The sequence below is a fragment of the Marmota flaviventris genome, chromosome 8 (genome assembly GCF_047511675.1).
Source record: "Marmota flaviventris isolate mMarFla1 chromosome 8, mMarFla1.hap1, whole genome shotgun sequence".
In the NCBI taxonomy this organism is placed as follows: Eukaryota; Metazoa; Chordata; class Mammalia; order Rodentia; family Sciuridae; genus Marmota; species Marmota flaviventris.
The window spans coordinates 108,568,202-108,589,239 of record NC_092505.1 but is presented as its reverse complement, the minus strand read 5'-3'; the positions used below and the strand labels follow the sequence as shown (position 1 = coordinate 108,589,239).

General features: G+C 42.5%; 1 protein-coding gene across 20 annotated transcripts in view; it reads right to left on the bottom strand.

The window, feature by feature from the left end:
- Mbnl1 (muscleblind like splicing regulator 1) overlaps positions 1 to 21,038 on the bottom strand; it is a 186,045-nt gene that overhangs the window by 122,765 nt on the left and 42,242 nt on the right. For 6 of the 20 annotated variants that reach the window (XM_071615530.1, XM_071615528.1, XM_071615527.1 and 3 more), the window contains exon 2: positions 9,463 to 10,461. The exons of 13 other annotated variants lie outside the window; for them this stretch is intronic. In XM_071615530.1, the coding sequence (XP_071471631.1) occupies positions 9,463 to 9,636 (174 nt within the window). In that variant the 5' untranslated portion in view covers positions 9,637 to 10,461. Of the gene's footprint in view, positions 1 to 9,462; positions 10,462 to 10,619; positions 10,987 to 21,038 lie in introns of those variants that run through there. One more of the 20 variants, XM_071615529.1, reaches the window with a different exon arrangement.

Here is a 21,038-nt window from a genome sequence, read left to right as displayed (position 1 = left end):
TCTTTATATAAATAATGACTTCTTTAGGTATGTCTTTCTTCATGGTTCATTTCTCGGTTGCCTCCCTTAAAGGAGAACTGTTTTGTGAAAAGCAATGTCGTCTACAAAAAGGAATCTTATTTCAGGAAGGATAAATTTGGCTGTGTTTTTTCTCTAAAACCTTTCTTTCTTTTTTTCCTTTTTTTTTTTTTTCTTAATTTGGCCCACTTTGCAAGCTAACACTGTTTAGTTATAAAAGCTTCCTGGGACTGGAAGATGTTACTAGACTTATTTTCAGTCTATGGAAGATTTTAGAATATTAGATGAGCAAAGATATCTGAAAGCAAATTGTCTGAATGCAGTACCATGGAAAAGAATGAATTACAGATGTAATTTATCTGTCACAAGCAGATCCTGAACACTGATTGTGTCTGTATTTGTGCAGAAAATTGGAAATGACAGAAAGTTTTCCCAGCTTTCCTAACTTTAATTCTCCATGTTTTCCTTCGTGTAATTTACTGTCGACTGCTAGCTGCAGCTGCTTCCTCCTTACTTGAGAAAAGCCTGGACTTAGGCGTAAGTGTTTCTGTAATCCAGAAGCCTCCACACTAGGTCTGGGTCTTGTGCACAGAGATAAATTCTAACCTAAGACACTGGAGTCCTACAGGGCCTGGAAAGTCCAAGGTCTTGGATCTTTTTTTTTTTTTTTAAATATTTATTTTTTAGGTGTATTTGGACACGATACTTTTATTTCACTTATTTATTTTTATGTGATGCTGAAGATCAATCCCAGGGTCTCACACATGTGAGGCGAGCACTCTACCATTGAGCCCCAGCCCCAGCCCTGGGTCTTGGGTCTTAATCATTGAGCCTCAAACTCTCATTAGCATCTACTAAAACATAAATAGTGTTAAATAAGCCCAGCAAGCTTCCGAAGAATTCTGCTGGACCCAAAACTGTGATCTAATTTGAAATGTAGGTGGTTCCTGCCTGACCACTGACCACCAGGGCCAGCTACTTCCTGTGGGAAGGGGGCCTCTGTTAATGGGGATTCCCTCCAGTTCTTCTGGCCCCACTTGTGGTCTCAGACTTAGCAGGACTCCCCGCCCCAACTCCTGCCCGGACGCTTCGGGTCCTCCTTCATCACCCCACTCCCTGACACCCTGGTCTCCTGAGGGGGGCCCTGTGTTTTAAAGCCTGCCCCTCCCAAGTTTGACATAGGAAGCACTTGAACTAGTCTTCAAACAGTTGAACACTCACCCCATCGCCTCCTCAATATCCTCTGTGCTCCCATCTGAGTTGATTATGAACCCCTGACTATTTGCTACCGTCTGCCTGTCTGGCCACAGCTACAAGTGACAAGGCTGCTCCCCCACCCCCACCCTCTCTGGTCTGCCCATTTCCAGCCCTGGCCTACAGAAGGCCAGCTGCAGGGAACAGGAGCAGCCCAGAGATGACACCAGAGAACCCCACACACGGGGCTGCAGAGGATATTCCTGGAGCTGGGGAAGGCCCCCCCGCACCTGGGCCCAGGTGCCTTTCTGAACCCCAAACTGAAACTTCCAACACTTCTCTCTCACAGAAACACTCTGACGAGAGCACCAGGGTCTGTGGCACTGTGGGACTGAGATGTGTGACAGGTGTGGTTCTTCCCAGGCCTCTCTGGAGCCTCCTGGGCCTCACCAATAAGGGGAGTTTTCAAAGCTGCTTGTTCCAGACAGTAATCCCAGCATCCTCCGGTCACTCTGAGTTCTCAGCCGCGGCCTGATGATGGGACCACACTGCTCTGTGGGAAAAGGCCTCCTCAACAGTTACAACTTGGGAACTTGTTGTATCCAGGGAGGGGGCAGCTATCTAGTTGAAACAGTGGCTCCTTATCTCAGATGCTCAGCTGAGGATCTTTCCTTTATGGCCACATATTTGACAACAGATACGTAATCTCTGAGAGCTGGTCTCCTGCTCTCCAGTTCTTGGATTCAATACTTGTTGATTCCTTGTTGATTTAAAGTATAATTGCTTCTAAATACTTACTGCTTGAGGCCCTGGGCTGTAAACTTGCCTGGAATATTCATTTTTACTCCTAAGCATGCTGTGTGACTTGGGTGAACTCCTTAGAATATGTGAATGCAAAGTAATGCTCCCCAGGGAGCAGAAAAGGGCACAAGCTGAGGCTTCCTGTTCATCTCACTAGCAGAACAGAGGCCTGCCCAGCCTCCCTGCATTTCACCCGCCCATCTCTCAAATGGGAGCAGTGTCAGGAACAAGGTCCAAGGGCTGCTAAAAGGTCTGAGTATCACCAAACAGCACAGAGCACTGAACAAGGCGCCCACATGCAGCAACTTAAATATTAAGTCATTTTATTATTGTATTCTATATGGAAGAAAAAAAAAGAAGAACATTTTATGGAGGAAGCAGAAATAGAATCATAGTAAGCACAGAATCTCTTGTCATGTACGATCATTTGGGACCCATTTTTATGGTAGGTGTGCCTGTTATACTCAAGTTGCAAATGGGTAAGTAAATATATAATTAGGCACTGCTACAGGAAAATAAAAGTGAAGCTGTTTTATTTTTATGTAAGTAAAAATCAATCCATTTGAGATACACCAGGTTGGCCTGACCCACAGCCAAGACGGAGAAGTGATGACAGATTTGCCGCATGACAAGACACAAGGTTCTCTTCAGAAGTGGCCTCCCTCCGGCCAATCCCACGCCTACCTGCTTTTCTGGGAGGTTTATTTGATTCTAGAAGCTTTTTGGTGGAAAATATCTCTAACTCTTACCCCAGTGACTGGACCCTCAACCATCCTCTCACCTTACCTACCAGAGGTCTCATTTTAATGAAGATAACAAAAGACCACGGTTATGTGAAAGGAATCCTGACTGGAATGGCCTGAGGTCCCTCTGTCTCTTTCCTGTTCCTATTTTCTAGAACAAGGATATGATGGCTGGGGCTGTAGCAGCCATCTTACAGGTTTAAAGCAAGCCTGAATTTGGAAGTCAAATGCTCCTCAGAACTAAAGATGAAGGAACCTGAATTCTAATGACTACGGAGTCACCAACAGGCCTAGATAAGGATTATAAACCCCTGATTTGTTTATGCCAAATGCTGGGGAGGGATGAAGTATCTCTCTTACTCAATGTTTAATCTAATACTTTACAAACAACATGTGTAAATGAATTCTGTGTGACTGTGGAGAGGAAAATAAAGAGGGTTCACAACTAACAGTTCTGAGGCTGGACAGCTAGGAGCTGGAAAGGTCTTACAGATAACATAGGAAGAACAGAGGTTAAAGATGGACAAGGTCCAAAGACATCCCGGGGACAGCCTGTCAATCAAACTAAAAGGGATAAGTCAGTTGGACAGTTTAATAACCGCCAGTGATTTTCACAACATAAAATCTTGTACCATAAAAAACAAGAAATGAAATTTTATCTCCGAGTGAAAATCTTCCAAAAATACATCAGAGTGTTAAGGACGATGCTATACGTAAATGTGCACTAGATGATAGCTACGTAAGAAATATGATATTTGGTAAAATTCTGTAGTAGTTTAGTGTACCCTGAGTATTAGATTAAGAAGTCTTCCCTGTAATTAATCTCATTTACAGTGACGTTCACAGAGAAATCACTACTCCAATAACCTCTTACACTTCAACCCAGTAAGTATTTCCATCAAGATTCCAGGGGGTTTCACCTCAGTCAGTTTTCTGTATGCTAACAACTCTCTCTAGTGTTAAGTCACCTAATTACCCATTACTACTGTCTTAATTTTTGGCCTACATGTCAACTTAGGAAACTGTTCCTCTAGCTAAAAACACAGAATGTGTTTCTGTTAAAATTACAAAAAAAAAAAAAAAAACTTTTAGGAGCCTCGAATTTTTCAATAGGATCTTTTAAGAAAATAAGCAGCTTTGTCTATGTCTGTGGAAAGGCAGACACTGGCTCAACATGAAAGGTACCTGGTTAGCCATGCTGATAGCCACAATCCTGTGCTTATCCCTGGCAAGGAAAGTGACAGGATCAGCTTCCAAAAAAAGTCCCCAAGTGCCTCTGTGGGGTCTCAGAAACACTCAAGTGTCTCTCCTCTACCCTGGACTGGCCACAGGAGTGTGCTGCTCACAGAACGGACCCTCCTAGCAGTAGCCTGGCTATGGGACTGTTGTGAGCTCCCCGTATACTGCTCTGAGCTCTCCGTGGACTGCTCTGAGCTCCCAGTGGACTGTTCTGAGCTCTTCGTGGACTGTTCTACATTCTCTGTGGACTGCTCTGAGCTCTTGGACCGCTCCAAACTATTCATGGAATCAGACAGACCCTGAGCAGTTTTAGATGTGTGCAAACCCCGAGCACTAACTGCTCAAGTCCTACTACTAACCTGAGCCTAATCACTAAAGTCCTGTGCCTCTTGGGTCGCAACAGCTTAGTACAGCACACACTGAAGCGAGGTTTAAGGAGAAAAGGCAAAGCAGAAGCAGTGGCACAACTGCAGGGTCTACACTTATCCTGACATAGTGCCATTCAAAACACAGATTTGTTTGTCTGATAACTTTAAAGACATCCATTCACTTAGAAATCTTTTCTCAAAGACTTTCTAACTATAAGAGCATAAACAGCAAATGAACATAGGCCTGAGTCTACTGAAGCAGCTGTAGCCACCGAGGACCTGGCTAAGAAGGTCCCCGTCAAAGCCGATGGCCCTGGGCACGTGCACGGCTCTTCAGAGGTGTGAGGATTCTGCTGACCAAGTGTGAGTGGCACTTGTGCACTGAGCACCATGGTGCTCGCCATGCCTCCTAGTGAACTAATCTCCAAAGATATGGGAGACAAGGATCTGCCGTGTCAACCCATCACTGAGAGGCACATTGAACGTGTGCCCAAAGAGCCACATGTAACTATGAGAAAAGCTTTAATGTCATGTGGAGACATCACTGGCAAAAACCAAACAAACAAAACACTCAGTAACAGCTATTCCAATTAGGCACCTACTGGATGAACATTTTAATTTGAAAGAGGATGTTGTATCTGGAACTCCCAGATACCCTTCTGTCAGGGTTACTGTTAAACTTGGTCACAAATACAGGAAAAGACCGTGTTGAGGCTCAGCAACAGAGGCAATACAGGCAGTCACTGGGTTGAAGAACCCTGTGCAGTAACAGAAGCAACTCCAAGAATTAGCTGAGAACACCTTTGGGACCACTTCCTATCCTCCATATATGTCATCTAGCCCACATGGGACACCCAGAGACTAGGTTCCTTTCTGCACTGAGCTGGTCCTTTACCTAGTGCACGTCTGTGAGCCCCAAAGCCCAACTTCTAGACTTCATATGCTGTCCTAGGTCAATGCCCAGATCCCATGCCACTGTGCAGTGGCATCTGATTTCTGCTGTGTCTACAACAACCTTCTCAGAGGAGGGGGGGGGAGAGAGAGACAGACAGACAGAGAGATGATATATCTCATCAAGGGACACAGACAAATCTCATCAGGTGGGGAGGGAAAGAGAGAGAGAATCTGATTTTTGCTGTATCTACAACAATCTCCTTGGGGGAGGGAGAGAGAGATTATATAGACAAACAGACACACAGATGATAGATCTCATCAGGGAAGATAGACAGATCTTGTCAGAGGAGGGAGATAGCTAGATAGATAGACAGACAGACAAACAGATGATAGATCTCATCAAGGGAGACAGACAGATAGTCCTTGTAAGGGGAGGGAGATAAATAGATAATAAAGATGATAGATCTCATCAGGGGAGATAGATATAGATAGACTACACACAGAGATACATGTATAATAGCAAAATGAAAGTTTAATTATCTTAAATGAAATTGATTAGTTTGATAAGAGAACAAGTTACTGAAGTTTCAAGAAAAATGAGTTTTGATAGATTTTTTTGAAGACATATAGTTAAACATAAAGGTTTATTCTCCCTCCCTCCCAGCACTGAAAAGTGAATGGATATTTGAAAGAAAACAAGTCAATCAAAAATAAGTCTCCATTTCTGTCGATCATATAATAAAAGTTTAATTTTCAAGAATACAACAAATTCAACATCACATTAAAAAAAACATTTTGTAGGCTCTCTTTACATATACTCCCTAAATTTGAAAGGTTATGACTGAAGAAAATAGGTAACTATAATCAGTTATTATCTAAAATATTGTTTCTTATATATGACATTCTAAAGATGGCTTGTAAGACTGGCATTTTTAATTCCTATTTTTTCTTTCTCTTGGTACTTCTTTCATAAGCCATAAGCAGGAAAATTCCTCATCAGCATAAAACAGTACATATTTCAAATGTCCTAGATTTCTGAAGTAAGTAAAACACGCAAAGCTACAGCATGTAAACATGCCGAGCCTCAGATGGAACGTACTCTTTTAAGGACTGTGAACAAGAACTCCAAATCTAAAAGCAAAACTAATGAGAGAAATTAAGTGCTTAAAATACTGGTTGGTATACTACACTCACTGCAACTCATATTATTCTGCTTCACCACACACACACACACACACACACACACACACCACTCCGTATATACATTCCTCATTACCATGTACAACCATTTTACTTAGCAACACATTTATTGTTACAGATTTCTATGTTTTCCCTGTTGTATATTCAATGTTATTTTTTTGCAACTTAAACTCACCAGAATGCCAACTGAAATACCCTCAGCTAACTTTCTTCCTATCATCTTCAGTATCATGCCAACTGATTTTAGATAAATAAATACTTTCTTGTTCTGTTTAACTTGTGTTTTTTAATGAAGCAAATTCTCCTAACAAGAAGTCTGCCGTGGATGTAAGTCAGCCGGGAGCCTGGCCAAAGCCTGCCACGGCACAGCTGAAGGGGACAGCCATTTCACAGGGTCCTCTCAGAGAGTATTTGGTTTGCTTTCCTAACTTTCTAAAAATAGCAGATTACACAGGCCACCTCCATCTCGTGGCTCAAGAACTCACAGAGGCTGGACTATGGACTGCAGGAACACACAGGGCACATTTTGCTGAAGAAGTCGGGATATGCGGAGCTTTCTGAATTTCTTGTGCTCACTGAGACAATGCAAGCCATCTAGTGGTTACTGGCACAGAACCCGCGCCAGGCTCCCAAATTTCAGAACTTCAAGCATGAGTCACAGTTACTTGAACTGTTTTAAAATATGTTTTTGATCTATTTTAGCCACAAAACTGAAGACAGGGAGGCTATCATCTAAAAGGTAGCCTTTTCAACACTGTTTAAAAGATCACATCGTGCATCAGTTATAATGTATATATATGAGACATGGTCTTTAAGGCATGAGCATTTTACTGCATATTCAAAATCGTCCTAATTCACTCTTACTATAGTTATGTCGCCAACATTTAAGGAGCTGCTGTCCTGATGACGAAGCTCCACCATAAATAAACTTATGTTTACTCTCTTCTCCTTTGACTCGAGCCCCAGATATTTTACCAAGTTTTAGACAACATAGATTTCAGTTTCTCTTAGACAAAGGACAAAGTTTATGTTGATTAGCTGCTTACAGTGAATGCATGTCATCAATAAACTTAAAATCTTGAAACCGCCTGTCAGCTAACAGAGCCCCTGATGTGGCAGTTGGATCCTGTCAGTGACACAGTCTGTCATTGAGCGATGCCGCCGCTCAGCTCAAAGGGGAACTGTTCCCTGGCCACAAGTGAGCAGCAACTACAAAAATATTTTCAGATGGAAAAATAGCAACTGAATATTAATGTTTCACAATGTTTCCAGACGCTGTGGAGGGCAGGTCTTCTGCGAAACCACTCAACCTCACAGCCAAATTTAATGTCCTTCCCTTTGCAGCTACAAATGCACCAGCAACCATCTATAGGATTAAAGACTGGATTTACCAGTAATTGGGTCAAAACAGGGTCACTTATGGACACAGCTGGTTATCGAGAAGAGCAATTAGCCCTTTGGCCCTTATTTTACGGGTCCCCATCTCTAATTACACCTGAATTCGGTCAGTATGAATTTAGGAATACGTGTTCAGGAAAGTACAACCACTGTGCCCTTCATCCACGCCTTTCAAAGGAAAGGGAGGAAGGCCCGAGAGTAATTTACAACTTGTGCTTATTGATCTCAGGGCTATGACATTAAGAACAACCTAACATCTCAAGATATTTCTGTGGTTGTTAACGTCTCAATTTTATCCTACTCTGAAAATGATATCCTTGGAATCTTTGGCAAAAACTTTAGCAGAGTAAGCAGCCCAAGGTGGATCAAGAAGCGGTTGACTGAAACAGTTAACTCATAACTCACCCTGATATTGTTTTTAAAAGTATTATTAAAGCACTATTTGTTTTTTAAAAGACAAGCTGGATCTTCGACACTTTCACATCTGTGTAAGGGTAGATATGAGACTGATCCCCTCCTCAAACGTTTAATGAATTAACCATTGTTGGCATTAAAAAAACAATCTGATTAAATAGGTTGAGAGTACTAAGAACACATTTCTAGTCTTGATCTTGTGTGTCAAAATAAAGACATGAATGCTACCTTTCACAAGACACATTTCCAAATCTGATACCTGGATTGCAAATCTAATGACATTTTTGAATGTCAAGAAACGCTTAAGTAAATCTTTTAGTATTCCAGGGCCCACAAAAGCTAACTTTTAACATTTCTAACTGAGACTGTTACAAATAAAAACTAATAAGGATCTAATACAAAATCAACTGCTAAGTTCCTTCAAACTAGAATTTTTGAGGCTGAAAAAAATCCAATGAATAACTGGACTTCTGAGTTTCCACTTATCTATAAAATTCATTATCAACAAAGCTTGTGCCACAAATAAGGTACTGTAGCAAAAGTTCTGGCTCTCACTTCTAGTTATATTTTCCACAAAATGCAAGACTTCTACCTTAAAATAATATGCCCATAAAATAAAAAGAGAATCCAACTTTTCAAAATAGTAAAAAAAAAAAAAAAAAAGTGAAAAAAATCTCTATGTAAAATTAACTGATTTAAAATCAACCGTTCTTTGGTTCTTTGACCACAGGGCAGTTCCTATGCCAACACAGGCAAATCATCTCCATTCAGCTATTGTGAGACCCTCACGCTATAAGGTCTGCATATGCCAAACACACGTCTCCACATTTACCATCCAGAACAGATACTGTGTTTCCATTAGGAAGTAAACATACATCAACACTTTCTGCTCCAGAAAAAAAGGCATGGAGCTAAAAGGACAGATTAAATAAATAAACAAATAAAATTTAAAAAGTTATTCACAACAGAGTTGGCTAGACAAAGTTTGGCACAAAAATGTGGCAGACTCTTTGACATTGAATTTCCAATCTGATTTGAGCAAAGTTGCCTGGTGCTATCATCTAACAAAGTTCCCAGCCCAACATCATCATAAGAACATCCGTAGGACTATCAACAAAGCAACCCCCAATTCCCAGGTCAGAGGACTGTATTCAATTATTGCATATCCTTAAAATAATAGAATGTTTACTCACTTTCAATGAATCAAAGCAGGCGATTACTCGTCCATTTTCAACTTGGCAGCTTTTCGAAGGATGTGCAAATTTACATTCCGTGTCTGGCCGTGAGCAAGTCCCCCTTTGAAACTCTCTACATACTTCCAGTGTTAGCCATTTTGTGTCCCGAATTGGTGTGACACTAACAGCCATGTTTAGATTTTACAGGTAGTTAAATTTTTCAGTGAAACCAATAAACCCGACCCCCCGGGAAAAAAGAAAAGAAAAAAAAAAGCAACAACCCCCCCCACAAAAAAAAACAATGAACTGATAAAACTGTAAAATGATGATGAAAATTTCCCCTCCAAAATATTTCCCCCACTCCCTGCTTTAAAAGTACATGGAAAACTGTGTTGTCGATATCAAGGAAAAGATCTCCCACGAGAAATTCACAGCACGAAACTGTTAATTCAAAGAGGTTTTGGTTTTCAGAGAAATACTAGGATTGTAAGTAGATGAACGTTTAAAAGTAGGGCCTGGAATCAGCCTTGTGCTCTCGGTTACCCCTTCCCAGTGCCAATTTGGAGCCCAAAATGCAAGCATGAAAACGTGGCAGACCCTTTGACACCGAATTTCCAAGCTGCTTTCAGCAAAGTTGTCTGAAAGGGAATCTCCTCACAGCTGAATTTGCAATGGAGTTGGTGGTGCAATCGGTATTGATTAGTTTGGCATAGACAGATGCAGCAGTTTAGAGCAAAATCGAGAAAATGATTTTGTTTTCCTCCTTGATTTCCTGGCAGAAGATATCTTACTTTTTCAGCAAACTTTTCTTTTAAAACTAAAGCAGCCTAGGGCAATGCCAGATACTTAGAGCTTTTCTCTTGATTATAAGTAGAAATGGGGGTGTCTGGGCAGAGGTGGAGGGTGGATGTGCTGTCGTCACAGTCTAGCTGGCAGCAAGCAAGGCAAAAGCAGAGACTGCTCTAGAAGCGGTTCCAAGCAGCAGAGACGTCAGGAAAGGCACTTCTTAGTACCAACCTGTAGAAAAAAGAGATAGGTTAAGATTTACTAAGTAGCACTTCACTGCTGTCCTACAGTATCACAACCTTGCCATGTGATACCAGGCTAAGTAATTTTCAAACTCTGCCTCTCTCTCCCACACACACACACACAAACACACACACACAAATACTTACAGTGAGGCATATTGCAGCCAGCCATCGTAGATTTATTAAAAAAAGGGGCCGTTTCCCCTTGTGAAGCAATGCATGATAGAGAGATAACCAATCACAGATAGTGTTGCAGCAATATTCTGGGCAGAAAGCCAATAGTGTGGGTTGTCTTATGAAAGGTCGCGCCTGTCAGACGTTCATTACTATGCTATAAGCACAGAAAATGTCCATCAGATGTGACTTATTCCACTGCAAGAGGACGAGCATGTGGGTTTTGAATTTACCCAACATGCAGTTAGTGGACTAAACCATGTTAGTTTCAAAACAGCTCCTAACAGGAGCCCAAGCCCTTGAAGATTACTACCGGGGATTAAAAGGCAAGGTTTAAAAACTGCAGCTCACTTCCCGGCTGCTCCTCTGCTCTGCGCAGGGAGGGCTGAACAGCCTGCTGCTGCTGTCCTGACACGTGAATAAAAAAGGAAAGGGGTGTTTACAAATGGTACGTTCTCCTGACCTATCCGATTCACTTCCTTCGGAGCCCAGGCCAGCCCCTGCGCTGAAGGCAGCCTCCTACTGTAGAACTATTCCATTCAGCCCGCAGACACTTCGTCCATATATCACTGGAGGCGAGATAGGAACAAAAGCATCCTTTATTCCAACACTTTTAAAGCAGAAGCTGAGGTCATGTGGCGAAAATAAGGAGTGCAGTGTTGTCAGTGCGTCTGGCAAATCCCAAGTCAACTCAGGGGAGAAAGTGATTCCATCGCAGAAACATTAAATATTAGGAGAGCAATCGACCCGGCAGCCAGCACCTCAGCAGCAGTCTAGGGGCACTGGAATACGGCAGGGCAGCACCCAGGGTCTGCTCCCTGGACACCTGAGACCACTCCTTAGACAAGGGTATGGATGCCTGACAATTGATTTTCTATTTCAATCAGGATGAAAAACTTTCAGAAAATTTTACTAGTTAGGAAAATAAAAGCTTTTTTTTTTTTTTTTAACCTTTCAATGTTGCTAATGAAGAAAATTAGGCTTTAGAAACTAAATCTCACATTCCAAAGGACCGCTTCTTGGGCCAAACAGGTAGACTGGTATTTTGTATATTTATAATTTGGGGAATTAGAACATAAAATATAGAATACATATACATTAAAGTTATGAATATCACTAAACTTCTATTTTTTTAAGATTAATACTTTAGCTCTCAATAGTAACTTTAAAAATATAGTTTAACCTATCTTCCAAAACTACTTGGAAAACACTATAGCAAGACCAAAACATTTTTACTTTTACTTTTCCATATTTTTATTGGTGCATTATAGTTGTACATAATGGTGGGATTGTGTTGTATATTTGTACACACACAAATATAACAATATAATTTGGCCAATATCACTCCCCAGTATTTCCCCTTTCCCTCAACGAAAACTTTTGAGAGGGACATAAGAACCAACTCATCCAAGTATTCAGAAATGTTTGTTTTAAAAAAAAAAACATTTTCAGGTCCTAATGCCTGATTCTATAAAATCCAAGTTATTTCCAGTCAAAAGCCCTAAGCTGTGTCTACCTTCCTGAATCTTTGCTGCGCATTTAGCATTACTCAATGACCTGTAGATTAAACAATCAATTACTACATTAGGACTGAGATAACCTGTAGGGCATGAAAATATACATACACGTGTACACTTATGCATAAACACACCCAAGTATGAAAACACACTCTTAAAAACATAGGCACAGGAGGCGCGGTGATACACGCCTCTGATCCCAGCAGCTCGGGAGGCTGAGGCAAGAGGACCACGAGTTCAAAGTCAGCAACTTACCTAGGCCCTAAGCAATTCACTGAGATCCTGTCTCTAAATAAAATACAAATATGGGCTGGGAATATGGTTCAGTGGTTGAGTGCCCCTGAGTTCAATCCCCAGTACCAAAAATAAATAAATAAAACAAAAACACAGAACCAGCCTTTATAAATTATTATGCTCCAGGGTCACTTACTTAGACCCTCCCATTGTCTAGGGTTCTTCCCTGGGCCTTGGACAGTTCCCTCTCTCATTCCAAATAGCGACTTTCCTACACCTTCACTCCCAAGGCCCTCTTCATGCTTTCCTCCCTATCAAGGCACACGAGCTCATACATCACAGATGCGTCATGGTCACAACAGCGGCCACTGAGCAGGATTCTCAGTTCTCCGACCTGCTGCTCACCTGACTTGAAACCCTTATCCTGCTTCTCGGCTCCAGCACTCTCCCCCTCCTGTCCAGGTGACCTTCTGTGAACATCCACCTTGCTGGGTCCTTCTCAGGTACTGTCCTTTCCTCCCCTCACACATGCAGCCCTCTCGGAAGCAGCTCCTTCTCTCCGGCTCAGGGGAAGCTGCCTGGGCTGCACACCCTGCACTCCCTAGTGCTTTCCACCTATCATGCCCAGTGTCCAAAGTCTTTCTGCTCTTTCATCTCTGGGTCTGACTTCCAGACCCTGAACTTCACTGTTCAGCAAGGCCAATATCCAGAGATGAGGGCAGCCTGTCTTTCCAGAACCTCTGAGGCTACCACTTCCACTCTTTGCCTTGGCCCTTTCCCTGGCATGAGCTGACAGGCTACTCTGTAGCTCCTCCCACTGCACCCTTTTCTGGCAGAGGCACAGGGCTGCCCACTACACTCTCCTGGGGCTTCATGTGTGGTTCCGCCCCCTGCAACGAGGCAAATCCCTCCCCCTTGCTTAAGCAGCTATCAGATCCCACCATCTCTGAAGGCTGGGCCTCAATATAAACCTCACTATGTTCAGAACCTGGGCCTCCTCCTATGGCCCCTTGGTGATGATCAACTCCCTGACAACATGTGGACTCCGGCAATAACCCCACTCCCCAGATCCTGGAATACAACAGACCTTTTAACATGTTTGGTAAATGAAGTTTGCTCTGGAATAAACATGAACATGAGGATGTGTCCCCAATTCTGAGGAAATTTTCCATCATGATCCATAGGGTCCAAACAAGCGGTACCAGTAAAGAGACCTACACAGCTGCACTGGTGGCTATATCTAAGTACAATGACAAAACTGCCTTCAAGAGTGCACCGTTTCTCCTTTCTGCCACATAACAGGCTACTTGGGGCTTCAGCTCAGCACAAAGCATACTAAAGTTACTAAAATGCTTACAAATTAGTGTTTTGGTTGCTTTTATTTTATGGAATAGAAAAATTCTATTTGAAAAAGTGCTTTTGAAAATATTGTAGACATGTGTTTGTAAGTTCATCATATACTATTTAACTGTAAAAATGATATAAATATAGATGAGAATAAAAATATTTATCATTAGCTGGGCACACACACTGACAGTTAGATCAGACAGTGACCCCTCTGTGTTACTGGTCTTGCTGGATCCCATAATGTGGGCACCCGCCCCTGATGTAAGGCACTTTGCATACAAAATTCAGATTCTATCCTACGAACTGATCTGACTGAACTGCTGATATAGGAATGTTATCTCTTATTCCTTTTCTTTATTCAAAAAAAAGAACTTCAGGGAAGACTTGAAATCAGCATTAACTGTTTTAGTAAATTAAGATTTCACAGAATTTAGACCAATATTGAATTCTCAAAGGATTCCTTCAGCTGGTAATGAGCTTTGGTTCCACAGACATAGATGACGTTTTAAAACGTGTGGATAATATCCAGATTGTGACAAGTCTTAACAAACACCTTTTCCCTAAAATTGTTTTATTTTTAGCGATTATTAAAGGAAATATTTCTACTTTACAGATATTGGCTAATAGGTAAATCTATGACCTGTACTTCAACATATTATGATAAACTTCCCCAATCACAAAGAGATTGCTTGAGGAAGTTAACGGTTTTGCAGTGAAAATCGAACCTTTTGAAGCCTTTTTAACAAGCCCTCTTTAACCCCTTATCAAACCCCAAATTCTCAAGTTCCTCACCTTACGTGACACACTCTACAAATACGATATTCTGCCTGGGAACCAAGAACTAATGTCTTCCTGAGAAGTCACATTCGTGTTCTTCTTTAGGAAGGATGTAAGGGGAAACAGAAATGATGACGTGAAATGATGGGGATGGTGAAACACCAAGAAAAAGAGCAAGAATTAAGTAAAAGAGAAAAGAAAATCATGGGGCTCATGGAGAGATACCGTCATGGCCAGTGTCACGCGCTAAAGGGCACTGAGGTGCTGTGCTGGACGGCCTGGTCTGAGCACCTTCCAGACCCACATGCACACAGAGCAGGAGGAGGACAGCACAAGGTCTGCGATGAGATTCTACTTCTGAGAATGGGGTGGCCTCCGTGAGCAAGGTTAGATCTCTTAGTCACGTCGGTTTACTGATTGTTCTTGTCCTTCCAGGCCAAACTCGGGCAGGCTGGTCCAGCTTCCTCCTGAGTAGTTCAGGCAGGAATCTGGGGACCCTTTTCATAAACTCTTGAGGTTGAGACAGGTATGTGTTCAGGAGGGTAACTGGGTACCAATGGGCAGTCTTCCGTGATGACTCTCACCCACTAAGCTTTAATCTAACTGGACAGTGAGGTCAACTTCACCAAGTAAGTCTGGAGGTGGCAAGAAGGGACCCCTTGCCCAAACCCCTAACTTCTCCCGCTGGGTCACTGATGTCAACGAGTCCATAATTAGCAACACAGCCCTTCAGCTAACTAAGTTTGCTCACTCAGCGATTTTGCTCAGGGCTGGTCCCAAACATGAACCAAGATCGCAGGAGGCAAACGCTCCGCTGAGCACTCCTGGGTGCTGGTCCGCCAACACTCTCCCTGCTGAGGTGCTGAATCGGGAACAACCCGGTCAGTTATTTGATGGGAAAAACTGGTCTGTGGTCAAAGTAGCCTTCAGCAGTGTTCAGCGTCCTTTGGCCAAAGAGCTGAGATGGGCATTTCTTAGTGAGGGGTCAGCGCACTCCCAGGAGCGCCACATGCCTGCAGGTATCATGCAAAGTACACGAGTTTCCCAGACGCCATGGGACACGAAGAACAGCTCACAGGTTCCATGACCACATCAGCTCGACGGCTTAGAAAAAAAGCTCAAATTCAATAAAAAGAGCAAGGCTGAGAGCAGGCCCTGGCAGACCACGGAGACTGGGGAGGAGACTGCAGATGACTGGAGTTTTAGAAACACTACTAAGGAAAAGACGGCCTTCGGTCATAAGGTTTTGCAACGACCCAGACGCTGCCACTGTGCTGGGCTGGCAGACTAGCTGCTGTCCAGAGGAAGAAGGTGCATCTACGAACACAGGCAAGTCATCTAAGATCACAAAGTGCGACCCCCTCACAGCCTTGGTTCCCTAAGTCACCAGGGGGCGGTGGATGGTCAGGTGAAGCGCCATGGCCCCAGAGTAGAATTCCAGAGGCCACTAATTGTACTCCACTCAAATCAGAATTTTACATTTGAGACAAAAGGAAACACAAAGCTTCTCTCCAGACAGGGATGGAAGGTGAATTCTAAATGATCCTCCCTCAGGCAACACAAGGAAGCACCTGAGGTATGGGGGTCACCAGGAGGTAATCCCCACTACAGCAGCTGCTCTGGCATCACATGGGATCCTAGCTGGCCCTCCACAGGCCTTCAGCCAGCCCCTACCGTAAGGGTACCTCCCAGTGGCCTCTCCAGCCACTGTCCAAAGGCTCAACCTTCTGCTCCTCCCAATACCAGTCCAGTCCTGATGAATGACAGAGGCCTAACATCACACCAACAATAACGAGCCACAGGAAGGAGAGACCGCAGAGTACTAACATGCACCTGTCCCCACTACCTGTCCCGCTACCTGTCCCGCTACCTGTCCCACTACCTGTCCTGCTCTGCCGTGGCACAAGATCCCTGGAGCACAGGCAGTTGCTAAGCACACAACAGCATCTCACTCACAGAAAGCAAGCCACCCACACCTGGGACATGAGAGGATGTCTGCCCTGGTGTATCTGAAGCCCGGTTTGTACGCCCTAGCTAAGAGTCCTGGTGCCTGGGCACAGTTTATTGAGTTGGCAATGCCACCTTTATAACCAAGAGAATTCACACTGGAAGGCGCTCCCTCGAAAGAGCAGGAGGCAATGAAGTTAAAATAGAACCACATTTAAATACCTCCTGGATTGTGAGTTGAAAGAAGATTTTCTTATCCAGAGAATAATTCAAAACAGTTTTGTGTGGCTTTGCAAATTTGAAACATTTAAATAATTATCTGCAAATTTCTGACAGACCCAGTCTTCATTTCTGGCAAAAGAAAAGAACATTTGCATTTTCCTGATGACATTCAAGCAGGCGGTGTTCAGTGTTGCCCTGAGTCTACGTGGAGAAATAATGAGAGAAAACCACGGTGCTACCCTCACGTGCTTCAGGAGAAACCCTACTCCCTCGGTGTTTTATTTACTCTCATCTATTACACAACGGCATAATCTTTTGAGCCTCAGGTAGTCATAGCTGATCTTCCCAAAACTAGTAATATTTCAAAATGAAAAACAGTCAGAAATCAAAACACAGACTCACACAGAGTTAACAAAGCTGTTCTGTACTCAAGAGCTAAGTCACAGAAAAGACCAATATCCCCATCCTGGTGCTTTTCAGGAAGAATGGTATGTGGAGGCAGCCACAATCCATCAGAGTGAAAGGAGCCAGAGGAAACCCTGACTGCCCAATGGAATGCCATCGCCATGGTCCTATGTCCCCTCACAGTGCCCCTCCCCATCATGGGCTGTGACCCTACAGCTTATCTAGATGAGTTTAGACCCTTGACAACCCGACTAAGGGCTAAAGTCTCACTTTTATGATGCACCTCTCCATCTGTTGAACAATGTCACCCTGTTTCTCAATGGAGCTGATAACACTTCTACCAGCCCATCTTAGAATGTGTCCCTCACTGCCGGGGGGGGGAGGGGGGTGGCAGCAGAGTCTCCGAGGCTGCCCTAGTGACACCACTGCAGCTCAGGAGTGACCACGGAGGTGCTCCACCAGAGCTGAGGAAAGACTCCCCAGTCCACAGGCCATCAGTGGAAGCTGTTCCCTTGGTGTCCCTCTGCCCCACTAGTCCAACCTTCCCTCCAAGACAGAAGCCATTCTCACAGCCAGTGGTGGTAAGATCTCCTCCACTATTAGCCTGTTCCTGCTGCCACTGTAGCAGACTCAAGTTGACTGAGACAAAACAGAAATCACACAGGTGCAGTGGTGCACACCTGTAATCTCAGCTACTCGGATGCTGAGGCAGGAGGATCACAGGTTTAAGGACGGTCTCACCTGGGGAACTTAGCTAGACCTTACACCAAATAAAAATAAAAAATGTAAAGGGCTGGAGACTTAGCTCAGTGGTAAAGCACCCCTTTGGGTTCAATCCCAAGTACCAAAATAAACAATAAAATAAACATAAGAAGAAATGGAAGGTATAATTTTAAAAACCCTCCCAAAATAGAAATTAATCTCTATCAGGATCAGTTGTTGCCATACTTCATAGAACTTCTAAAAATATAATGTGGCAACTGCTTTCAATACTAAAAACTAAATCTGAGTATAAAAGCTTGACCCTAACAAATAGATCTTGAATTTCTAAAATGTCTGATTTAAAACCTAACATAGTAAACTCAATCAGGAAGAATTTACTGGCTTCTATTAAAGATTACTCAAAATAAGTTGCTTAATTATTAATCATCATGAGAAAAGTATAAAAAATTATTATTAAATACAAAGATCTAAAATAATCATAATGACTAAAACCACTTATGAATGAACATAGTGTGGAATTACTTACAATATGCATCCTTAAAAGATGAATTAGTAGACTTCTCATGAGCCAACACAACACACACACACATTCCCTCCTTTCCACATAATCAGTAAAAGTCTCTGTTATTTCGCTAGCATATTTCTTATTCCGAACTTTTTATAAATACGTAGCCGTGCAGGTGCTGCACGGTCTATTTAGCCTGATGGATGGGTGGGCATTTCTACTGACTGACACATCTGATCTAGAAGATCACCTACTCAACAAATGATTTCAAACACACTCGTAATAGTATGCCAATATCAAATGAATTCATTCCAAAACCAAAAGTTAGATGATCAGTTTAACGTGAGCTTTTCTTTAAAAGAAAATCTCAAATTCACATAATGTTTCCTGACAGCGAATCAGGTGCCAGGTGCGCTTCCCTGGTCTAGAGGAGTAAGGCCTGTCAAGACAGAGAGGTACGCTGACCACTTGGGTTTCTTTCCCCAGTGCCTTTCCTATTCTTTGGGGAAGGTTCCACACTAACTCCCATGCTTCACTAGGTCTGGAATGTTTAATAATAACAAATCATGTTGCTATTTTACAGTATAAGTATAAATATAAAACACTCTAATGATCTTTCGATGTCAACAGAAACCTATCAATGTAATTATTTTTTTAACAATTATACATTACTCTATATCTACTTCTTTAACTTAGATATTTTACTATTTTAGGCAATGCTGCATTTGCATATGAAAAATTATGCTTATATATAAGTGCTTTTAATAATATAATCTTAGAACGTCAAGTGTATTCATATATTAACTCTGAACTAGAACAACAAACTTCTTTCAAGAAAATATTTACCAAAATGCTCTCATCAGCAATGAATGATAATACGCTTCACTGTTTTTGTTAAATCTAGGCTTACTTTGAAAAGACACCATCTTTAAATCTACACTGTAAATTTCTCTTGTAGGAATATGCAAAAAAGTATGATGGACCTTTATTTTCTTATAATGAAACTTAAAGCCTATTTGTATTTTGCAAAATCTTTTCAACGGCTAGTTCATATAAGGCAGCTAATCAATGGAAACATTTGTAACATGTTTTTAGACTCCTGTTATTTCAAAGTAAAGCCTTTCTTGCCAAAACAATCAAGCAATTGTATTCCATAATTATTTGCCAAAAAAACAGAAGCTGGAAGTTTGAATAAATTTGGGGGTTGACAGTATCAAAATGGACAATCCATAGCTTACTGTTATTTTCATAATAATAAAAACACTGTGCAGTTCCAGGTGTCTGTGGACATGCTCTACTTGGAAAACCTGACAGCACAGTCACAGGATTAAAGAATGCTTCAACACAGTACTTCTACAAATGCAAGAAAACAGTCCATGCCCCTCTTCCTCCTTTAGATCACTAAAGGAAATGGTTTCTGACAACTGCTATAAATATAAGTTATTATCAAACTAGCTAAGGCACAACAAAATTCTGGAAGGCTCATGGGTGCCCGGACATATCTTCCCACATGTAACTTCCCAAGGCTGGGCGTGCAGAGGCCTCCTTCACAGATCTGCACTGGGCCCTCCTGAAGCTGCATGCACTTCCAATTAAAGAACCAAGACCCATGCCCAGTGCTCTCTTCTAATTCTCCCGAGCAAGTGTCCTGTTAGAAAGTAGAAGCACTCCTCCCTGACTTTGCTCTCCTCTCTCCCAGTGAATAAACAACAGTTCCCAGGATACAGAAGTAGCTTAAAGAGGGTTTTTAAAAGACTTGAAATGGCTGGGTGGCAGGATGTGGGCATTTCCAGGGCTTTTATTCCCATTTTGACAAAGTGATTCACCATGTTGTCAGAGTATAAATAAAGTCATGTGTCTTAGGAGATGGGATCAAAGATTTTATTCTTAGGATTTTCTACTTTCTACAAAAAAATACACATATTGAACCAATAGGACAGCTTGAGATTTGTTTCCTTTGCTAAATAAGAAGGAAAAAAAAAAGTCCTCTTCCTAATTCTTTCAATAGGACATAGGTTCTGTGCATCTCAGGAGGGCTGTGACACATGGGGACACATAAAGACTATGCCCTTTTAATGAGACAGTGACTGAGGCGCTATGCCTGTCCCTCAGCATCCTGTGCTCTTGGTCAACAAGTAGCTCTCCACGCCATCAGAGCACCCAGGGCAGCCGCAAGCAAGCTCCTGCCATCGCCCGGCATGGGTCAGCTGCAAGGCCAACCTTCTAGGAGGCTGACCTTCCAGAAAGAGGCCAGGGGAACCTGAATCCGTCCCTTAGGGTTGGCCACTAAAAACATACTCCTGGGACGGACAGCAGACACCCAGAGGCACAAGACTGGGAACTCAGGTTTTTACCAGACTCTAGAGGTCATACTTAACCCCATATAACTCTGACAATCACAGTCAACTAAAGCTAGCACACTCCTGTCACAATTGACTGCTCACTGTGTTCTGACCCCATCATTTCCTTAAAAAAAAAAAAAAAAAAGTGTTTCTTCTTTGAAAAGATGGCTTGTTTACATATTTAGTGGCATACTATTTGATTATACTCTATCAACTACTTTGGAAAACTAGTACACCTGTAAAATGTTCTGGAAAGTTCTGCCAAGGCTCATCATTAAGTCACGCATGCCCCTCGGCATCACGCTCACATTCTACACACAGTAGAACACCACCCTTCCTGTCTCCTGGCATTTACTTGAGTCCTATCCAACAG